This window comes from Paramormyrops kingsleyae, chromosome 10, assembly GCF_048594095.1.
Source record: "Paramormyrops kingsleyae isolate MSU_618 chromosome 10, PKINGS_0.4, whole genome shotgun sequence".
Taxonomy (NCBI): Eukaryota; Metazoa; Chordata; class Actinopteri; order Osteoglossiformes; family Mormyridae; genus Paramormyrops; species Paramormyrops kingsleyae.
The window spans coordinates 14474527-14497172 of NC_132806.1; the positions used below are offsets into that span (position 1 = coordinate 14474527).

Below are 22646 nucleotides of genomic sequence, written 5' to 3' on the forward strand. Positions count from 1 at the left end.
TATGAGATGATCATAACCATATGGAGACTGGTGGGGAGGGGGAAGCACACCCCCCGGATAAACAAGAAAAGCATACAGAGCAAAATGGAGAGAGAGAGAGTGAGAGAGCGAGAGAGTGCAATGGAAATAAAGCAAAACAGCAAGAATGTGAAAAGAAACATCTTTAGGGAGAGGAGGAGCTCAAATAGAGGAAGAGTACCGGGGAGAGGGAGGAGCCCCAAGAAGAGAAAGAGCGCCAGGGAGAGGAGGAGCTCAGGGAGAGGGAGGCGAGAGAGGCTCTTTGAAGGGCTCGGCTGTCAGAGGAGCCCTGCCTGCTCATGTCAGCGTCTTTCCACTCTCTCCTCATCCGTCTGACTTGCTGCTTCCTCTGTCTGCTTTGAGGTTTTCTGGAGGGCCACCTGCCATTACCACTCTTTTCCACATGAGGTGCTGTTACACACGTCGGAGATCACAGTTTGGGAAGGTTACGAATGCTTTGGGGAGCCCTGGTACTCTCCGCAGGCGACGTGTCACTGAGAGGGCCCCCTGGAGGTCACGGGCAGGGGAACCGGAGCAGTGGGCCGGGCTCAGGGAGGCGTGGCCTCACCCTTATATGGACGGCAGAAGGCTGAAGCTCTGGAGTGACTCTTGCTGCTGCCCCGTGGTTCTCTGAGAGGTCCTCTCCTCTGGTACTTCACGAGGGCTGTTCAGGGCCGTGCTTTGTTGTTCTTTTCTGTTGGACTGTGGCTCCCCGTCCCCAGACAAGAGGAGCCTTGGTGTCAGAGGAGACTGCCGTCATGTCTGCCTGCTAGTCCCGGCGTCTTCCTGTGGCTCACCGGCCCCGGTGGAGCGGTGCCGCTGGGCCTGCACCTCATCGCCGGCACATCTGCCCCGGAGGTCGCTCTTACCCCCTCCCCCAGGGGAACCACCGCCTCAGAATGAGAGAGGAGCTCCACATGCTCTCTCTCTTCACCAGGACACCCTACTTCTGACAGACCTCTTCTTGTTGCTATGAGACAGCATCTCGGGGCAGAGTCTCCGCTCACCTGGCCTTTTCTTTGGCCCTGAGGCCCACGTCACCATGGCGACGCCGGCCTGGTACCACCGGGACATCAGCCGTGTGCAGGCCGAGGAGCTTCTGGCCCGGGCAGGGCAAGACGGCAGCTTCTTAGTGCGGAACAGTGAGTCAGTGGCGGAAGCCTACGCCTTGTGTCTGCTGTGAGTACACACCCCACTCTCTGCACCCCCTGTCTGTCTTTCTGCTGGTTTTAGGTTAGATACTGCAGGAAATAATGCATTCAGAAAGTCTGAATCTCCTATGTACCAAAAAAACATGTGAGTCAAAATTCAATGTGACTGAGAGGAAACCTGTGAGGTGATTGACGCTTATTAAGGTCACAAGTAACAAGTTGCAGATAAGCTGGGTATTTTACCAGAGTAAATTTTGGCAAGCACCTCCTCCAGCGCCAGCCTCATGCTATCAGATTATCCAGCTGAATTGTCATTCAGCCACTCCCTGCCACTGCTAATGAATTAGAAAAAGTTTGCTAAAAGTGGCCATTTTATTAATCTTCCATCAGAGAGTCACACCTCAAAGTCTCTCACCAGGAATTCAGGGGACGAGATGTAAATGCCTGGCTACTGACAGACGGGGGATGTGATCTCATCCGGTCCGACTGGTCGATCCTCTGGCCAAGGGAAATGGGGCAGTGAATCAGTGCAGCAGATGGATTTAGCAGATCTCCACATAGGCTGGGAGTGAGGGAGGGAGAGAGAGAGAGAAGGAGGGAGGGAGAGAGAAAATTTTGGTGCCAAAGACTGCAGCAGTAGAGCCGGCACTGGGCCCAGCTACGTCTCTTTGGCCAGGCCGCTCCCTCCAACCGGCCCCAGAAAGGGGGCTCTGCTTCCCATGCCTTGCCGGGTTCCCTGACCGCCGGCAGCAGACACATTCCTGAGCGCTGATCTCCCAGGGCTGCCCCCCTCCTCCTCCCCATTGAAGGCGGCAGTTTAGTCAGATGCCTATTTTTTCCTCGCTTTGTCACACTACATGCATGAGTGTATTTAACAGGCCAAATGCGTGACAGCTGTGTACTGTACTAAGTGTTAAAGTTTCTGAAAACTTAAATCCTGCGCTGCTAAATGGTATGCTCAGGAATTATAAGGAAGCTTCTATTGTTTTGCTCCCAAATGCAGTGACCGAGTGACTGTGAGTGAGTAGGGTGCCCAATTTGCAGTGGAGTGGGCAGGGTGTCCCATTATCAGCGTTGTTTTACGCAAGGGCACTTAGACAACTTCACATGCTTCCTACTATTTCACCTGCAGCTTCCAGCGCCATGTGCACACGTACCGGATCCTGCCTGATGCGGATGGGCTCCTGGCAGTGCAGGTAAGGAATGCCCCAAGTCTCTGGATGAAGGTGTAGCTCAATGAGTGATGATGCTGTTTTAGGGTTAAAAAAGCACTGAACCTAAACCAAGCATCCAGTCGTGATCATGTGTCAGACCATGCTGCTGCATGCGGATCTGATCTAACCGCTGTGATCAGCTCGAAACAGGACCTTCACCTTCTGCGTTAAAAGGATACCAGTGAAACTGCCTGTGTTTCTCTGCATCTCTGTGCACAATTATGAGTGTCTGTCTGTATCGCTATGCACAGTCATGAGTGTGTCTGTCTGTATCTCTGTGCACAGCTATGAGTGAGTCTGTCTGTATCTCTATATGCAGTTATGAGTATATCCGTCTGTAGCTTTGTGCACAGTCATGAATGTGTCTGTGTGTCTATGCACAGTCATGATTGTGTCTAAATCTCAGTTCACAATCATGAGTGTGTCTGTCTGTATCTCTGTGCACAGTCATGAGTGTGTCTGTCTATCTCTATGCAAAGTCATGAGTGTGTCTGTATCTCTGTACACAGTCATGAGTGTGTCTGTATCTCTGTGCACAGTCATGAGTGTGTCTATCTGTATCTCAGTTCACAATCATGAGTGTGTCTGTATCTCTGTACATAGTCATGAGTCATGAGTGTGTCTGTATCTCTGTGCACAGTCATGAGTGTGTCTGTCTGTATCTCTATGCACAGTCATGAGTGTGTCTGTATCTCTGTGCACAGCGATGAGTGAGTCTGTCTGTATCTCTGTACACAGTCATGATTGTGTTTTTCTGTATCTCTGTACACAGTCATGAGTGTGTCTATCTATATCTCTGTGCACAGCTATGAGTGAGTCTGTCTAGGTGTTTGAGTCTTTAAGAAGCAGCTTAACCTTCTAGCATAGCTCTAAGAAAAATGTCTGCCCCTCCCCCCACCCGTTGGTTTGGATCCTCGGAACTGGAGCTGAGTGTATAATGAAACCAGAACCGTCTCAAACCGCAGGGAGGTTTAACATGGCCTCTTCCTGGAGGAGCCCTCTAAGACTTCAGATCTCTCACACTCAACTCTGCAGGGCTTCTAAGTCTTCGACATTTTGAGCTGAGTTTGGACAACCTAACTGACCAGCAGAGGTTTCTATGTCTGCTGCTCTTTGCTTCTGTCCTCCCCCTTGCCCTCTCCCTGATTCGCTCTTTGTGCTTCTCATTGTCATTCTGGCTGGAAGCGAACCATCCCAGAACCAGAATTGCAAGCAGTCAAACAGCTCTGGACTGGGTGGGCTCACTGCAGGGTCAGACTCAGTGACTCACAGAGTTAGCATGCAGCCTCGCTAAGCTGTAGTATGGGGCAGGATGTGGGTGGTATGACATCATTGGGAACACGGTGGGGGGTGCCATCATTTCCTGTGCTGAGGGGGACTTTCGTGTGTAACCAATGAGTCTGTAATTCGTATTTGGAGTATTTAGGAGTAATTAATTTACATTAATGTCTGTGCTTTTATGTGCATTTATCTAGATACCTGTTTATTTTAAACACCAGTCGGGTGTGTGGCAGAGGGTTTCTTCCTGAGGTTTTTGGTTGTCTTCCAGTTGAATGTAAATGCGTATAGGTGTGATGCCTCACACAGTGGCGAGTGACAGAGCTCCCCTACTGATGGGCTGGAAATGGTAGCCATTTCTCAGCCTCTTGACTAATCTTGTGTAGCATGGCTACGGTTCTCACTTGGTCTTTATCGAACAGCTCGTTCTCATCAGAAATCTTTTTTTTTTTTGTTAATCTTTCTGTCATATTTTTCTAAATTCACCAATGCTGCCTGATTACAACAGGCAAGTAATCTCTCGCTCCCTTTCTGGCAAGGAGTTATGCCCACAAAATGCCTTTCAAGTGCAAAGATCCCACCAGGCAGCCTTAAGGGTCAGGAAAAGCTTGTCCATCAGTATCCGTCTGTCTCTGTCTCTGTCTGTCTGATTCTCTGTCCCTGTAGGCTGGCTGTGAAGATGATTGTGATTTTGACTACTACAGGTTGTCAAAAGTAGTGAGGCTCCTTTCTGTGCTGGGGGGGCTCAATTGTGTACTGGAGGCCCTCCTTTCTGTGCTGAGGGATCCTCTGTTCTATGCTGGGGCCCACCTTTCTGTGCTGGGGGCCTGCTTGTCTTTACTGGAGGGCCCTTTTTTGTGCTTGGGGCCCTCCTTTTCGTACTGGGGGCCCTCCATTCTGTGGTGGGGCCTCTTTTTTCTGTATTGGGGCCCCTCCTTTCTGTGATGGCTCTGACTGTTTGCTCACTCCCACAGACCTCCCAAGGGGTACAGGTGAATTGTTTCCGGACGCTGGGGGACCTGGTGCTGGGGTACCAGCAGCCCCACAAAGGCCTGGTGACCCCACTGCTGTACCCCGTGGGCCAGGAGGCCGAGCTGGGAGATGAGAGCTCTGGTGAGAGCAACTGGGCCAGTTGGATGGATCAGATTATATTTCTATAGAACAGGAGAAAAATGTATAAGTATGTAATTCAAAAATGGGTCACTAGGTGGCAGTTTAGCCTCACGCCTCCCAGATTTCAAGTACTGGAAGATGGATGGTCATGTAATAAATCCTGCTGAATTGTATCTCAGCATCACCGTTTAAGGGGATTATGACCTGCTGGTGGTGCTATGATGTCCTGTTTCTCCTCCTGGCTGCAGATGGGGAAGACGAAAGGCTGGGTGTGACGTCGTCAGGGTGGAGCCCCGGCCCGGCCCCGCCCATGGCCCCGCCCCCTGGCCTCACCATGAGCCCAGGCTCCCATCTCTTTTTCCTGCACAGACTGCAGGAGCTCTCCAGCCAGAGGTAGGGCAGCGCAATTAGGAGAAGGCGCCTTTAGAAAATGAGATGGAACTGACCTCTTGCTGTTCCCCGCAGTGTGGCCAGTGACATGGTGGCCCTGTTCAGCGAGTACCTACGCACTGAGCTTCCTCAGGATATGGACAGCCTGCGGAGGGGGGGAACAAGCCTGCACAGCCTGCAGAGGATCCTGGGCAGCACCTGCGAGGGTCTGCGCAGGTATGCAAGACCACCTGCAATTTTGTACATGAGACTTATAATGGTAAAAAAAACAGAAGGATTTTTAAATAAAAGAACCTGCTGCAGAGTTAATTCATCATGGATGAAACTCTTAATGAGCTGAATTCTTCAAAGGAAACATGGCCTTTCGCCATTAAACACTAAAGCTGTTCTCATGATGCAGTGAGATAGACCTGACTTTGTCCAGCTTGGAGACCCTGGCCAGAGTGTTTGACCACCCCACCTGTCCTCTACTCAGTCCCAAGTCTCAGGTAAACGTCGCCTCATGCCCAGTGACTTCTTCCAGTTTAACCAATGAGGATCAGTGGAGAGCTGTGTCTCCTCTAGGGATCGGACACTGTGTTCCTCTCGTCCAGGGGTCACACTGCCCCCTAGTGTATCGGCTGTCACTGCTCCATTCTGCCAGTGGTTCCTCACTTGAATGTCTCTATCTCTGTATTCCAGAATACAGGGAAGCTGTCAGACCAAGGGCTGGACAGCCTGGTGTGTAAGATCTCAGCCTTGTGCAGCCTGCTGTCTTCACTGGAAAAGAGGGTACATATGCCTGCCCAAGACCCGCCCTAACCCCACCCCGCTGCACCATGCCCTAACAATACCCTGCCCATGACCCGCCCCCCCAGCCACACCCCCTGTCCTGCCCCTGCTGGTGTCATATCTCTGTGCTGCTGGTTATGTATAACTACCAGCAACCCCCTGACCTAGAAATACTTGACTTATGTGACTGCTCAGGCTAGCTGACTGCACACACCAGACTATAAACCCGCAAAATTACTACTGCTTATGATTACAGAGGAGTATATCGTTTACTGCTGGGTAAGCTGATCATCCTCTATATCACAGGTCCTGCACATTTTTGGGTTTTCCCTCATTTAACACATCTGATTCAACTTCTTGTGCTAATTAACACACAGCTCTTGAGCTGAATCATTTGTGGTGGAACAAGGAAAGAACTAAGCTACACAGGGCTGTGCCCCCCCAGGACTGCAGTTTGACACCCCTGCGCTACATGATTAGCTAAGGCTCTTCTCATGAATAAGTAATAGTTCTGTCTACCTTTGTTCCTACTGGACAGGTGCTTAAGGCTCTGCAGGATGCTGTAGCCAATCACAATCTGGCCGTGCAGCCGGCCCCACCCCCTGAGACTGCTATGGTAGCGAAGCCGTGGGCGAGACCCGTCCCGGTATGCAGCTTCCAGGTAACAGCATGTTCACACGGCGGACCCCCAGCGCACGGCCTGCGCCGCAGCTGTGTACGCCAGCATGTGTGTTCAGCTCTGTGTGTGTATCCAGGTGAAGGTGTCACACTCGGGCAGGCAGCTACTGTCGATCGACGTGGACAACGGGGTCCTGCTGTTTGACCGCAAGTCAGGGGCCTTCGGCGTGGAGACCGTGTCACATGACCGCAGTGAGAGGCTTTCCGGTGTGGTTCATGTCAGCCATGGGGCAGCGGGACGTGTGCTAATCCTGATGTCTGTGTGTGTGTCAGTCCTGAAGCTGATGAGGTTCCACACTAATCCAGGGAAACTGTGCATGGTGGTGGACAGTCACACCCACCCCCCCCGGGAGATACTGTTCGAGAGTGAGAAGGTGGGGGGTTCGCCAACACACACACACACACACACACACACACGCTCATTTCATATATTCTTGTCATCATGGGTCTCCATTCATTTCTATGGGGAAAACTCTAATCCATACATGACTCCCTTAACCCCTACGTAGCCATAACTGTAACCATAAGGAACCAAACAAAATACGAGACTTTTGGCATTTTTTCTTTTTTGATTGCATTCATAGATCTTTGTGGGGACCTGAAAAATGGTCCCCACAATGTCAAAGAAACAGATTTTTATTACATTGTGGAGGAATTTGGTCCCCACAATGTAATCTAAACCTAATCTGCACATGCACGCACGCTCACACACACTCAGTTCAAACACTGTATGGATAAAAGTATTGGGACACACCTCTTAATTATTGAATTCAGGTTTTTTATTCAGACCCATTGCCTCAGGTGTATAAAATCAGGCACCTAGCCATTTAGTTAGGTTTACAAACATTTGTGAAAGAATGGGTTGTTCAAAAGAGCTCAGAGAATTCAAGCATGACACTCTCATAGGATGCCACCTTTGCAATCAGAGATTTTGTGAAATTTCTTCCCTGCTAGATATTCCATGGTCAACTGCAAGTGGTATTATTGCAGTGTGGGAGTGTTCAGGAACAAGCAGACCATGTAAAGTAACAGAGCGGAGTCCCCAAGTGCCAAGGCTCATAGTGCGTAAAAGTTGCCAACACTCTGTTGACTCACTAACTACAGACTTCCTCTGGCATTAACCCCAGCACAAAAACTGTGCAATGAGAGTTTCATGGAATAGGCTTCCATGGCTGAGCAGCTGCATGCAAGCCTCACATCACCAAATGCATTGCCAAGCGTCAGATGGAGTGGTATAAAGCACGCCTCCACTGGACTCTGGAGCAGTGAAAACGTCTTCTGTGGAGTGACAAATCACGCTTCTGTCTGGCAGTCTGATAGACAAGTCTGGGTTTGGTAGATGCCAGGAGAACATTACCTGCCTGACTGCATTGTGCCAGCTGTAAAGTTTGGTGGAGGAGGGATAATGGTATGGGGTTGTTTTTCAGGGATTGGGCTGGGCCCCTTAGTTCCAGTAAAGGGAACTCTTAGTGCTTCAGCATACCAAGACATTTTGAATAATTCTATGCTTCCGACATTGTGGGAACAGTTTGGGGAAGGCCCTTTTCTGTTCCAGCATGACTGTGCCCCAGTGCACAAAGCAAGGACTATTAAGACATGGTTAGGTGAGTTTGGTGTAGAAGGACTTGACTGACACAGACCCCTGACCTTAACCCCGTCAAAAACATCCTTGGGATGAACTAGAATGGAGATTGTGAGCCAGGCCTTCACATCCAACATCAGTGCCTGACCTCACAGATGCTCTTCTGGATGAATGGCCAAAAATTCCCACGAACACACTCCATAATCTTGTGGTAAGCCTTCCCAGAAGAGTGGCAGCTGTTATAGCTGCAAAGGAGGGACCAGCTCCATATTGATGCCTATGGATTTAGAAAGGGGATGTCATAAAAGTTTCTGTGGGTGTAATGGCCAGGTGTCCCAGTACTTCTGTCCTTATAGTCAGGGATGCACATAACTGGTACGCAAGTACGCATTCGCCTTTAAAAATAATACGTGCGACAATTGATTGTGGTAATAGTGTAAACGCAAACTTATTTTATGTGCATTTGCGCTGATATGAAAACAAAATAATAATAATATGCATTTTAATCTTATTATGCTAAATCTCCTTCATTTGTGATGTATAGGCTAAAATGTAAGGTATTTTCTTGACATAGCAGTGCAAATGCACAGAAAATAAGTACAGATTTGCACTTTTACAAACAATTGATTGTCGCACGTATCGTTTTTAAAGGTGAATGCATACTTGCGTTCCAGTTACGTCCATCCCTGCTTATAGTGTATAGTCCTATCGTTGTGAAGACTGTCCAGTCATTTCTATGGGCAAAACCCTAATCCTAACCATAACTATGACAACCTTAACCCCTACCCAACCTTAACTATAAGTAACCAATCAAAATACAAGACTTTTGGCTATTTGTTGTTTTTGATTACAGTCACTGATTATATATCTATTTATTTATTTATTTATTTAATTTAGTTTATATTGTGTGGACCTGAAAAATGTCCCAATAGGCTAAAAAGTAACAGGTTTTTACCACATTTGATCTCCACAATGTGGTAAATACAACCTCTCCACACACACACACACACACACACACACTCTCCCCGATGGCTGCTGTTCTTCGCCTATCCTCTTCCTCATCCTCTTCCCCATCCACAGAAGTGTGAGGCCTTCTGGCAGTTACTGCAGCTGCTGAAGGCCAGACGGGCCCCACACAGCCACCCGGACGCCATCTCCGTGTTCGTGGGCACCTGGAACATGGGTCAGTGTACGTGTGGGGGATCCCGATTGCACAGGGGTGTGAGGGCACAGCGGCATGCGGCTCAGGGGCGGTTTGCTAGTACCCGAATCTTCTCATCTGATCTGTGATCTTGTCACAGCTTTCAGCAGGGAACCTTCTAGTAAAACACTGTGCTGAAGCCATTCTGAAAAATCCTTTTGAAAAGCATTAGCCCATGAGCTGTCTTGTTTCATATCCACATGTCCTGTTTGGTAATAAAGGATTCCTTTTGAATGGCCCAGTAGCAATCAGAGGTGGACATTTCAGGTCCAGAAAGTAAAAATCCAGACCAAGATTTTGTTTCAACCAACCAGTTGAGTACTGTGACTGTGACTCTTTATATTCAACTGATTGGTTGAAACAAAATCTTGGTCTGGATTTTTACTTTCTGGACCTGAAATGTCCGCCTCTGATAATGTCTCCAGAGGTGTAGATTTGGGTCCCTCCTCTGCTCTCTGTGTGTGGAATGTTTCTTCATCCAAAGATCTACAGTTAGGCTGACTGCCTTTTGAAGAATTTGCTCAAGATCAATAATGCTTATCTTATCTGAACTAGTAAGCAAAGGCCAGAGGACAGGCTTACTCTGGTCACATGGTCCCGTGTTGCTGCAGGTGGGTCCCCTTCGCCCAGGAGCCTCCTGTCCTGGGTGAAATGCTGTGGCCTGGGGAACGTCCCAGACGAGACCACGAGGACGCTCCCTCATGACATCTATGCCTTCGGGACTCAGGAGAACCCGCAGGGGGAGAGGGACTGGGTGGAGCATCTGAGGACGGTGCTACGAGCTGCTACTCACATCGACTTCAAGCTGGTCAGGCTGTCTCTCTTCTCCTCCATCTTTCTTAATGGTCGGTCTGTCTCTCTTTCCTCCTCCCTCTTTCTTAATGGTCGGTCTGTCTCTCTCTCTTCTTCCCTCTTTCATAATAGTCAGTCCATTTCTCTGTCCTCCATCTTTCATAATGGTCAGTCTGTCTCTCTGTCCTCCTCTCTCTTTCATAATGGCCAATCTAGTCATGTGGAATCTATTCTGTCAAATCCCCTGAAAATTATTCACAAAATTAATCTTAAGTGATGCAAAGTTTTCATTTTTTCTTGAACAAATAAAAGTGTGGCTTATTTTCAAGATGCTTTTCCATCTGTGTCCTGCAGGTGGCAGTACAATCGTTGTGGAGCATCAGGCTGGCCGTGTTTGTGAGGCCGGAACATGAGAAGCGTGTCAGTCACGTGAGCGTGGCCAGTGTGAAGACAGGCCTTGGGAACACACTGGGTACGAGCTCCCACAGCCCAGAAAGAAACACGAACAATGTCATTCTCATGAATCCCCATTGCTGAGGTAGAGCCCTGAACTGCGTATCCATGGTTACAGGACACAAAGGAGCAGTGGGGGTGTCCTTCCTCTTCAGTGGCACATCTCTGGGCTTTGTCAATTGTCACCTGTCATCTGGGAGTGAGAAGACTGTGAGGTACTACACATACTGCTGGTATTTGTTGACACAGTATTTGCTATTTGCACAACTACACTAGAATTTTTATATTTCCGATTTGCTCTCCTTTGAGACATGCAGACATATACAAGTGACTGAGAAGCCTGGAGCCCAGGGTCAGCCTTTTATCCAGCCTTAAGCTTTTTTCAGGGGGTTTAGGGTCTTGCTCAAGGGCCCAGTAGCATTTACCAAACATCGGCTTTGACCCAGTGACCTTTTGATCACAGGTACAGAGGCTTAAGCCACGGAGCCACGCACCGTCCATGATGGTCTGTTTTTGGCATCATGTGGAGAGGGAGGACTCTCTCTGGCCACTGAGCCACCACAGCACTGACCTCTGAGCCGCCGCTTAGTCCGTTTTAACCCATCTTTCCAAAAGTTACAAACAATTATCTTAAAGGGAAGACATTTGACACATGATAGGTATGGTCCGTCAAAAGGTCCAGTCTTAATAAGCGACTCAGCGAGAAACATATTTAGAAGTTATTTAGAAGATGACACCAATGTGCAGAGGATGCAGCCTGATGGTTGCCTTAGCTGTAAGGTTGCTAGTTTGCGTTCCAGGCAGTGCCCCTCAGTTGTAGGGTTCAAGGCTCCTCCGGTCACACCATCTTTCCATCAGGAGGAACCAGAACTTCCAGGACATCCTGCGGCTCTTGTCCCTTGGCGACTGGCAGCCGAGTCCATTCGACGTCAGCCTTCGCTTCACACACCTCTTCTGGTGTGGAGACCTCAACTACCGGCTGGACCTGGAGGTTCAGGTGAGGGGGTGACTCATCTGAGACAGACCGCGGACCTGCTCAAAGACAGACGCATGGCCCACAAAGCAAAGGCTTTTTTTTAAACCTTTATCTTTCTATCAAGGTAAATCTGCTGGTAGTTTGAGAAGACCTGAGTACCTCAGCCCTTTAGTGATTGTGTTATGGTGTTATCAGCCCTGGCTTTGAGCCTTGACTCAGTTGAATTGATGTTTTCTTCAAGAATTTCTCTGTTGCATCAGAAAAGTTCATGTTATCCTATTTGAAGTTATGTTTGGGAACAGTGAACGTAGTTACACTGAGAATCAATGTGTCTGTGGTTATTCAAACCAAGATTTCTCAGCCACAAGTCCACGGCCCACTACTTTGCCAGGGAAATGAGGTTTGATTCATATCGGGACGCAAACCGGATCACCACTCTCGGGAATTGCCGGGCTGGTGAAATTTACTGGGAGGATCATGCTGGGTGGTATAAATGATATATTGACTTTCTCAGAAAATGAGAAACTTCTATAAATTCAATAATGAACATTGCTTGATAGCATACATCAGCCTATCAAGTCATAGAAACAAATGCAATTCTATCCATTTACATAGAAGTTTTTTACAGTTGATTGCTTTGGAGCATTTCTCAAATGACAATTAACATTTGCAAAGCAAGTGTAATCCCCACACCTCAGCAGAATGTCATTTATCATCGCTTCACACAAATTTCCAAATGTTTTAGTACATATATGCAAATGGTTTTGTACAATTGTCATAATTTGTCATAATTCTCAGTTGCTATAATCTTCTTGGTCAGAATAGATTATGTAGTTTCCCATTGTAATAATTTACACCCAAAACTACATATGTGTATGATCATTGTGTTTGTCACCCCATGCAAAACAGCTAGCCAAGCTGTCAAAATGATACAGTCCATCGATTGCTTACAGCATTGTTGTGTTTTTGGTTGCCAGAGTACATCATTTTGTTCTTGTGTCACTGTTTTGCTGTTTTTGTGTTATGCAGTGTGTTTTTTGTTTGTTATTGTAGTGTGTCTTGAGATCTGAGGAAGTTACATGTGCATGTGAGCGCTTTCTCTTGCCAGTGAACCTTGCGATGTTGAAACTAGTCTGTTTGACATGAGTAAGTACCAGTTTTCTAGAGAAAAATTATAAGTCTGTGACAATGAGAAAGTGGGAACCAACTAAAAACTACCATTCAGAATTGTGTAGCTCAGGAGCAGACTTACACCGACATACTGGCAATATATCTAAGCTTTTTCGTGGACATGGTTAAAATGCTTATTGTACTTTTCATTTTGGTGCTGCTGACTAATTCATTGGTGGAATTATTTATTTTTAGACATGAGTCAATTGTTTTTGGTAAGTTACAGGCCTTTGCAGCTAAACCATAGTGTTATGCTATATGCATTAATTGTTTTGAGAAATGCTGTTACGGTCTTGAGAATGTTAAGTATGTTTCATAAAATGAGCGAAGCCAATCGAGAAACTGTAAGAACTGACAACCTTCGTCCAACAGACACACAGCAATGTTGACTGAGTTGACACACATGCTAATGTTTTCCTTTGGGTACAGGAGTCATGGGAGAGACTCACGCTCGCTCAGGGGAAACTTCAGGTGAAAAAATGACAGCTCAGCAGCCACAACATCCTTTTACAGTTTTCTTCGATTTGCTTTGGCACATTTCATGTAAACCTTTGGAAGTTTGTGTGAAACATTGAGAAATGCTGTTCTGCTGTGTACAAGTGACATTGTGGCATTGGGACTACACTAGTTAGTTTGAGTAATTTGAGAAATGCACCAAAGCAATCAAAAAGAAACTGTAAAAAGGAGATATTGTGGTTAATCAAGATAAAGACGTGGCTGATGTGGCCATACCTTTTGCAGTTCAAAGTACAGTATGCAACAAACTGGTGCGATGCACTGTAAATTCTGCGGAAACAGTGGAAATACTGCAAGTTTATTTCACCCCTTGAAGCACTGCCATCCAGTAGAACATACAGAATGCAAGTGCTTACAGTCACAGACACCAGCAAATAGGGTTTCTGCTTTCAATCTAAAGAAATACTCGACAAATCACCTCCCATATTGGCTTAAAACGGGTGATAGGATTTTATTTTTCATTATGGGATGATTGACAACTCTACCAGCAATGTCAAGCCAGATCCCAGGAACAAACAGCAAGGCAGTAGATTTCAGGTTGCAGTCTTTTCTCATGTTCTGAATTGTAAGGGAAGGGTTTAAGCCAAAATTAAGCCTTCATACCCCCAATGATCTGTTTTTGGTGTCATTGGGGGTTAACACTTGAATTATATAGTGATCATTATCGACATCAACTGGGAACCCCTCCCCCTGATCAGTGAAGTTCACTTTAATGCCCCCCCCCCCATATCTAAATTCTACTGAGGGCGACACACACTTCCCACCCCACCCCCAAGGGCAATGGCTGGATAAATAATGAGTAGTTGGGCCATGTGGTTGGAAGCTTGAGAAATCCTGATTTAGACCCAACATGGCTCTTTGTGGGGGTGCTTTGGGGTCCTGATCCCGTCTTCCCCTGCAGGACATCCTGAAGCACGTCTGCAAGCGGGAATTTGAGGCTCTGATGTGTGCTGATCAGCTGACCCGGGAGCGCCACAAGAGGAAGGTCTTCCTTCATTTCAGTAAGCGACCCTGTCTAACATCAGTTCCCTGCTCACATAAATGCGATTCCCTTGACCACTGCACCACCCACAGGCCAGAGCAGGCATGGTCGTCTCAGTTATTGTCCCTCCCCTCACTTCTTCTCCTCTCTAATCTCTCCAGCATTTTCTTCACAGATGAAGAGAAGATCTTGTTCCCTCCCACCTACCGGTACGAGCGCGGGTCCAGGGAATGCTACCAGTGGGAGAAGTACAAGACCTCGGGTGTAAGGCTGATGCTCATCATGGGGGTGGGATTCGGGGTGGAGCTTGGGGCAGGCCTTGGACTCTAGGTGGTGCCTTGGAGCCAACGGCTGCCACACCCACCTAGGCTGAAAGCTTCAGCAGGTCCCAGCAAGACGGTCTTTTTTTAGGGGAGCTGCAGGCTCTGTTCGGTCCAAAAATACCCTTACTTTTCCAGTTCTATTTATATATGTGGCTGTTAGTGGGATCGGTGAAGCTTGTGGGTTTATAGGGCCTCTGTCATCTACCAGAACTCACTGAATAACAGTGCCAGGTGCTGAGGGACTTGTAAAAATGCACAGTCATGTATGCTCGCCTGAATTTGTAGCCTTTCTGAGTATGTGTGATCATATCTGCGTGTTCGCCTGTGTACAAACAACCACACCTCACACCTTATGAATTACTGCTACGTTTCTGCATGTTTCTTATGTTCTTCATATTCTTATGTATTTATGTACATTTCTATCTTTAGTGAAGCAGGCCAGCTCCTTTGTTCCCTTATATAATGACCTCTTCTGCCACTTGACAGACAGAGAAAGTTAGATAGGCAGATAGACACAGAGATAGACAGATAGGCAAAGATAGACAGACAGACAAAGTTAGACAGACACAGAGATACAGACACAAATAAATGGACATGAACACACACATTAATAGACAGTTGCAATAAAAAATGTGAGAGTAACAGATATATAAAGTGCATATGCCATGGAAATAAAGGTTATGTTTACTAGCAGTAAAAGTGCAAAGTTTTGCTGTTGTTCCCTTCGCTCCTCCCAGCACTAACCCCTGTGCACACAGGTTCGCGTCAACGTGCCTTCCTGGTGTGACCGCGTGCTCTGGAAGTCCTACCCGCAGACACACCTAGTCTGCACTGCTTATGGTGGGTCAAGGGTCGGGTTGTGGGGTCAGGGGTGATGGATTGGAGGATGGTGGTCCGGTTGGCCACATACCGTGGGGTTCAGCCTGTTATCTGATCCTCCATCTCTGTTTTTTCCCACTCCGTTTTTTAACTTTTAATTCTTCACTTATCTGCTGCAGATTTGCTGGGATTAAATAATGTCTGAGCTGGCCGGCTGTGCAGGGCGGGGGCACTGGGCCTGATTCTCACACAGTGACTCACCCCGAGCTGCAGTTCCGCTCTGCACGGCCCCGCTGTGTCTTTCACACACTGCCTGCGGGAGGCGTGTCAGTAATGCAAAACTAGTGAAAGTGAAGGAGTTTTGGTTGGAGGCCAATGGCACATAAAGCCTGTTTACTCATGAGCTTCCATGTCTGTAACTTTTTATAAGTGTCTCTGTCTGTGACTGATTGTGACCGTCTGTGATGACCTATGACTGTCTGTAATTATTTGTAACTGTCTGTGACTATCTATGACTGTGACTGTTTATAACTGTTCATGACTCTCTCTGAATATCACTATCTATGTCTGTGACTGTCCATGATTGTCTGTGGCTGTCTGTAATTGTTTGTAACTGTTTGTGATCATCTGTGACTGTTATTGTAATTGTTTGTAGCTGTCTATGACTGTCTGTAACTGTAACTGTCTATAACTTTGGCTGTCTGTGGTTGTCTGTGACTGTCTGTGACTGTCCACTGGGGTTGTCTCGCTCTGTTTAGGCTGCACAGATGATATCACAACCAGCGACCATTCCCCTGTCTTTGCCACATTCCAGGTTGGGGTGGCATCACCAATCATCTCAAAACCAGGTGAGGCCACCTGTGATTTACCTGACTGCGGTTGGTCACTCACAACTAGGGTGACCACCTAATCCATGTCAGGAGGGACACTATGAGCTACAACAGGATTTGTAAACCACCATTTCATACATTTCAATTAAAAGGAGCAGGATTTCACTTAAGCACTGGGTTCTTGCCGTGTGCTGATTGGTCAGTCTCCTATAATCATGCATATGTGTCAGTAATGTTAATGCGAAACAGCTGGATGAGTCTTTCAATCTAGGAACTAACCAAACATTTTAGCAGAGCACAGAACCCTTTCAGCTTTAAAGTAGTTCGTAAAAGCTGAAGTAGCTCATAGTGTCCCTCCTGACATGGATTAGGTGGTCACCCTACTCACAACCATGCCCATACCTACCATTGAGGACACAAAGGTCAAGTCCTCAGTATTTTATCTGCAACTCCAATAACCACAGTGCATTATGGGGCACACCTAGGGTGGATAACACTTTTGACTTGCTCACAACACATCTTTCTTCACAATGTTCTTGCATGTTTACATACCTTATTCTGTCCTGTTACTCACACTTATTCCCAACATCTGAGCAATGGTCAAAGGTCAAAGTTCATACAGCCTATGTGTTTTTAATGTGGGGGTTTCTGCTGAAAACAGACACAGGGCCAAGTGAGAGGGCATATATAGAGCTGGAGGGCGTGGAGGTCATCGTCAAGACAGCCAGCAAGGCCAAATTCTCCTTGGAGTTTCACTCCAACTGCCTGGAAGGTGCTCTGACACTCTTTCTGATCTCTGTTTAGACTTAATTCTCGCCAAACATTCAGTTTTAAAGTTGAGTCTTTGCCAACATTGCCAAGTTGAATCATTGGACTAGTGTCTCTCCACAGAATTCCGGCGTTCCAGCGAGAATGATTCCCAGATCTGTGAAGTACCGGGCTTCCTCAAACTGGGCTGGTCTTCCAGACAGCTGCCAAAGGTTTTTGGTTATATCACAATAGATCTTCAATGCTAACTATGAATTTTGTGTTGTCTGAAGGATAGAAATGGCATGATATGTTTACCTCCATCTTATTTATTATTTCCTTCTCTTTCTCTCTCTCTCCATCAGCTCTTTCCTGTCATCTCAGACATGGAGCATCTTCAGGACCAGCACCTGCTATTGTCGGTTAAGTCATGTGACGGTCTCGAATCCTATGGTTAGTCTCCACTTCCTCCAGCTCCTGCTGTCTGATTCTTGTGCTTCATTGGGGATGTGGATTCTCTGTGGGGTTCTTGATTGTCTAACCCCTATCGCATGGCTTTTCCTGCAGGTGAATGCTGTGTAGCCCTCCGAAGCCTCCTGAGCTCTACAGCGGAGGCGTTTGAGACGTTCCTGACCCACCGTGGTGAGGAGATGGGCTCCCTTCGGGGCAGACTACGAGTCCATGTGCCCAAGGACCGGCGACAGAGGCGGGAACGGACCTACGGTGGGCAAACCCTCCTTCTCGCGTTCTTGTAAGCGTTGTCTAGTTCCTCGCCAAGTTCCTCAAGATTTCCTGTTCTACTTCCCCTTTGGCGGACCGCAAGCAGATGCATCCTGAGCTGCTTCCAGGTCATACGCTAAGGGCATCTCTTTAGCTGCCTAGTGGCACCACGCAGATGGTAAGCAGGCAGCATTGCGGAGTCCTGAGAAAATTCTGCCTGAGAGCCGGTGTCATGCCTGTCATTTGCAGAGTGGTTCTGCTTTGAGAAAGACGAGAGCAGCTTGGCTAGAGGTAGCCCATCCCACCCAGTGACTGGTGGCCCTTCTGCACGGTGAGAATACCATGCTTTAAGGATTGGTAAACATAACAGTCATATCCACGGCACATGCATTTTATTGATCTGTTATTGCCTTGATCAGCCACAGACTGCATCATCATGTAGTTTGACACTGTCTTGAATTGCCTTTAGATTTTCGTTATTGAATGAAGCAGAATGACTAAGCATTTCAATAAAGTTCTTGAGTTTTGAATCCTTCCTACTAATAACTCAGCTAACGGTTGTGATGATGTTAGCTCAGCCACTAAAGGCTGCATTTAGCCTCATCTGGCCTCCTTCAGGTCCCCAGCTGGACCATCTACACCAGTGCCAGCTCAGCCTGCCCAGGCTCCTTCGGCATCAGTGCCAAGCAGCTACACCAACCCTGCATACTTCATCTTTGAGGGGATGCCCATTCAGCGTTTCGCGACGGAGGACCCCACCCCGAAGCGGGACCCCCGGGTGGTATGGGCCAGGGACTCTGTCTTGCAGCTTCCCAAGGTGTCCCCGAACCAAAGTCAGCAGGGGAAGTCCACCCGCAGGTCTGACTTTACGGAGATCGAAATTCCAGGATGCCTTCCCCACTGTCGGCCGTCTGGGGAGGCTCCGTCCTCCTACCAGCTTTTTCCAGCCCAGGACAGGGGGTCGGGGAACCCCTCCTCAAGGCTGTCTCTGAACAGCACTCCACATTCCCCAGAACGCTTCCCCTACAGGGATGATGTGGTATTGCAGCCGCGGTCCCCTGCTGTACAAAGGAACTTGTACTGGAACCGTTCAGCTGTGGCGAGGGAAATGCCCTGGGCATACAGGAATCTGCCCCGGAAAACCAGCCCCCGGCTGAGCCTGGATCCCCCATCTGGCATGCATAAGACTCCAGCACTCTACCCCTATTCCTCCACCAGGGTGCCCCACAGGGAAGCGGCATCCTGGGCGGTCGGACCCCAGCCAGACCCCCCAGGGGACCACTCTCTGACAGCCTTGCAGATCGCCAAGTCACTCAGTGAGATGGACTTCCTGCCTGTAGACCACAAAATCCCCACAGCCATTCCTAGAGCCCAGCAGAGGAATCTGGGCTACGAGCTCAGCACTGTTTCAGAGAAAGAGGTTGGTAGATCATAGACTAACATGCTGTAGTTCCAATGCGTCTGAAAAATTATGATCTTAAAGTAGGCCTGTCGTCAAGGATTTTTATTGTAGCTATTTATCACCAACCTGTCTGCAGGCACCGGTACTGCGTGTTGCTCCGGGATCCGTGTGGGAGCTTCTGAGCAGCCTGGGGCTTCAGCGCTACACCCTGGGGCTCAGTCTCAATGGCTGGGATGACCTGCTTTACTTTAGGTGAGGCAGGAGAGAGCATATGGAGTAACAGGTTCCACCCACTGACTTTAAATATCAAATTTTCTGCCATCGCTTGTTCATGTATGAGAAGCTATTTATTTGAATGCTTTCTTTTCTGTATAAAGCAGACCTTGGGTCCCCACAGCTAATGGAGGTTCTAGGGCATTTCAACTGGGGGGCACAGACTGGGGCCAGGTGATCTGTTAGGGGGGCCAGATGCATTTGACCATAAGTATTACTTAGAAGTATTACTTACACTAGATTACCAACATTAAGAAGCAAAAGACAATTCTGAAAACCAATAAGTTATTTATGCAATGCTTTGCAGTCACATTTAGCAGTTTTACAAATATGTAACTCACTCTGACTTCTGGTTTAGACTGTTTTGCTACTTGGCAGTCCCCAAACTTTAGCCCACATATATAAATGTAAATAATAGTAATAATAATAATACATTTCAGACCCAAGTAGCATGCATATTTAGGGGGGCCATGGGATGGTTGTGGATGTTGTCTCAGTGGCATCGGCCCTCCCAGGCCCCCCCAGAACCACCCCTGGCCACAGTTATAGCAAGTAACACTTTCCCTATTTCTCAGTGAGATCACAGAGCAGGACCTGCGGGCAGCTGGAGTGACCAACCCTGCTCACCGCAGACGGATCCTGGAGAACCTGCCCAGGATCTGGGAATGAGGACCAGGCTGCTGGGTCTAGCGGTCGGCTCCCAGGCCAGGTCAGCAGCCTCAATCACAGAGGGTCTCGCAAGCCTCTCCACAGGTCATGTGATCCCACAGCAGGCCGGAGTGTGACGGCAGCGACTTCTGACTGCATCCATGAAAAGAGCTGAAAAGCAGAAAAATGGCAGCGACGTTCCTGGTGATACATTCCCGTGTTCTTGTTTCCAGACAATTAAAGAACCCTCCTGAAACCATCTTCGTTTCTAAAATAAAGTGCTGTGCCGTCGGGTTTAGGACGCCACTCACCCGTCTGCCTATGGGAACCAATACTGTTTACAGCTGAATGGGTTTGCTTGGTCAATACTGACATGGCACTTGGCGAGTGATTTGGCGTTAACTGTTTGTAAAAGGTACGTCTTGTTGTTTTTCAAGCATAAATTACAATGTGACTTTCTGCATTCTCTGTTCCAATTCTTTCATTCACCCATGTAAGGCTTATTTGCTGAAGATAGTCTGTCTTTATATGAGACAGACAGCACTTTGATGGCTATATTTTAGGATGGTTTTTTTAAATTAAAGATACACATCAAAGTCATGCTGCTATTTGTTCACAGTCCACTGAGATAAGAGCGGGATTGTAAAATACTGATCAGATTCACTGCAAGCACCGCATCTGATTTTACATGGACGCTCTGCGCAGACAGCAGTGATGATGGCTACGCTCCTTGTAGTGGAGTCCCAGCTGGGTGTGAGATTCTTACATCGATGAGCCTAGTGCTGGACCACAATGTGTATTTTCAAGTCAATTTGAAAGCAGTAGTAAAGCTCACTTATGCAACATTAGCTCCTTATATGCTGTAGACAAACCACATTCACACGCAGAGCATCACATTCGCTGTGCTGGGTGTCTGCTGTGGTTAAGGATGCTCAATCCAAGCCCCTGAGGGGGAAAGCGATCCAGCACCTTGCTTTGAAAATTTATGTTTGCTTCTTCTCACTGAGCACCGCACCTACTTCCCAAGCCATAAAAAGATATTTATTCTGCACACTGGTCTATACCTTGCAGGCTGAGCTCACAGTTTAAAGCCAACAGAAGCCAAGCCAGCCCATGAAGTGTTGTGAAATTCCTGCTACTTGTCGTTTCACATTCACTTCTCCTGGATGGACACTTCAATTTCTCCTTCTCCTAAGCTTGCTTACTATAAGCACTTTTCATGGTTCACCCTGGGGGTGAGCGGGTGTTTGTTGGTTTTTGTTCCCTATTCCCTTCGGGCCAGCAAGGTTGGACTTCCCCACCCCTGTGGTCTCAAACTTACAGCAAACCACCCGCTTCCTTTTGGTAAAAGCCCCTTTGTTTTCGCATGAGACTCGTTGTGATTATGTCGTTCATTGTTTCCCAAAGACTTTATGCACTCCCTAATAAAAGAAGGCCTTGGGTATTTTTACACAGAACAAACATAAGGTCTCCCACATCCCATGCTGAGCCAGACAATAATCATTCCTTTAATCCTTCTGTCCATCAACCTACCAATCCTAGACCCTGGCAGCCAGTATCAGTTTTCTAAATGTGTGATAGACATTGGAAGCGCCATGGTGTTCCATAGGACCAAAGTCCACCACCCAAGCATCCATTTCCTGTGCTTTTTGGTTTTTTGCGTGTGATGTTTTCATTCCAATCAACCCTGCGTGAACATTCTCCATGCATGGGTTAAGACCTCAGTGACCACCCAACGGGGGGAATTTTTGTGGAAGCTAGAAACAGAAATACTGAGCTGCCCGACGATACTGCCGTCATACAGCACCATCATACTGCGGTATCTGGGTTAGACATCACCAGCTCTGTATCTGGAAATGATGTTGAAACGTTTCACTCAGAAATGACCAATTTTTGCATATGAAACCTATATTAGCAATAATCCTGATCCTTCACCTGCTGAAATTACACTGCAGAACCTTCAAATGACTGTTCTCTGTTATGTGCGCGTGTGTGTGTGTATGTGTGTGCATGTGTGTGTATGGGTGTGCGTGTGCGGTTTGGCTAAGGCTTCTGTATAAATTGTAGCGTGAGATACTTCCTGGTTAGTTATTAAAATGTGACGAAACTTGGTTTGGCGGGTGAGCTTTCGGTTATTCACTCCTGGATCCCGCCCAACCAATGCAGACCAAATACCCACATGATAGAAAGATGCAAGATTCAAAGGTTTTATTGCTATTGTGTTACACAGAACGAGATTAGGATGTTAACTTCCAAACTCCATGCAATGCAAATAGGAAGTAACATAAACAATATACAGAAGAAGTAAACTACATATTACAAATAAACATATATTGAGATAGTCAAACTATAAAAGAGATAAATAATAAAGAGACATACAGTAACAATAACATTAATGTAAAGTGCAGGAGTGACAAGTGATTATTACACATACTTGTATATTGCACATTGAATAATCATTTTTGTATAAGCAATACAATAAGGAATTGGGACATAAGTCACTTTTTGCATATTTTGTGGAAAACTCTTTACTGCTTCTCAGAAATCAGTGATCAAAACTTCATGTTAAACATCCCTCCTAATTCCTCGTATCAAGGCA

General features: G+C 47.2%; 1 protein-coding gene across 4 annotated transcripts; it reads left to right on the forward strand.

Moving 5' to 3' along the window:
- The first annotated feature begins 36 nt into the window (after nucleotides 1-36).
- inppl1b (inositol polyphosphate phosphatase-like 1b) lies at nucleotides 37-20506 on the forward strand. 4 transcript variants are annotated; one of them, XM_072717339.1, is made up of 27 exons: nucleotides 40-1197; nucleotides 2302-2365; nucleotides 4636-4774; nucleotides 5023-5167; nucleotides 5240-5380; nucleotides 5565-5652; nucleotides 5846-5935; nucleotides 6474-6596; nucleotides 6691-6805; nucleotides 6887-6987; nucleotides 9276-9384; nucleotides 10008-10204; nucleotides 10543-10660; nucleotides 10760-10856; nucleotides 11500-11638; nucleotides 14205-14304; nucleotides 14461-14549; nucleotides 15367-15448; nucleotides 16186-16275; nucleotides 16919-17029; nucleotides 17149-17237; nucleotides 17370-17457; nucleotides 17572-17727; nucleotides 17974-18055; nucleotides 18343-19144; nucleotides 19263-19378; nucleotides 19975-20506. In XM_072717339.1, the coding sequence occupies exons 1-27, from the start codon at nucleotides 1061-1063 to the stop codon at nucleotides 20066-20068; spliced, it is 3702 nt and encodes a 1233-aa protein (XP_072573440.1). In that variant the 5' UTR covers nucleotides 40-1060; the 3' UTR covers nucleotides 20069-20506. The 4 variants fall into 4 exon arrangements, with proteins under 4 accessions (XP_023650755.2, XP_072573439.1, XP_072573440.1 ...); XM_023794988.2 differs by having other exon boundaries at nucleotides 41-1197; nucleotides 9276-9378; XM_023794987.2 differs by having other exon boundaries at nucleotides 37-1197; nucleotides 14205-14549.
- The last annotated feature ends 2140 nt before the right edge of the window (nucleotides 20507-22646 follow it).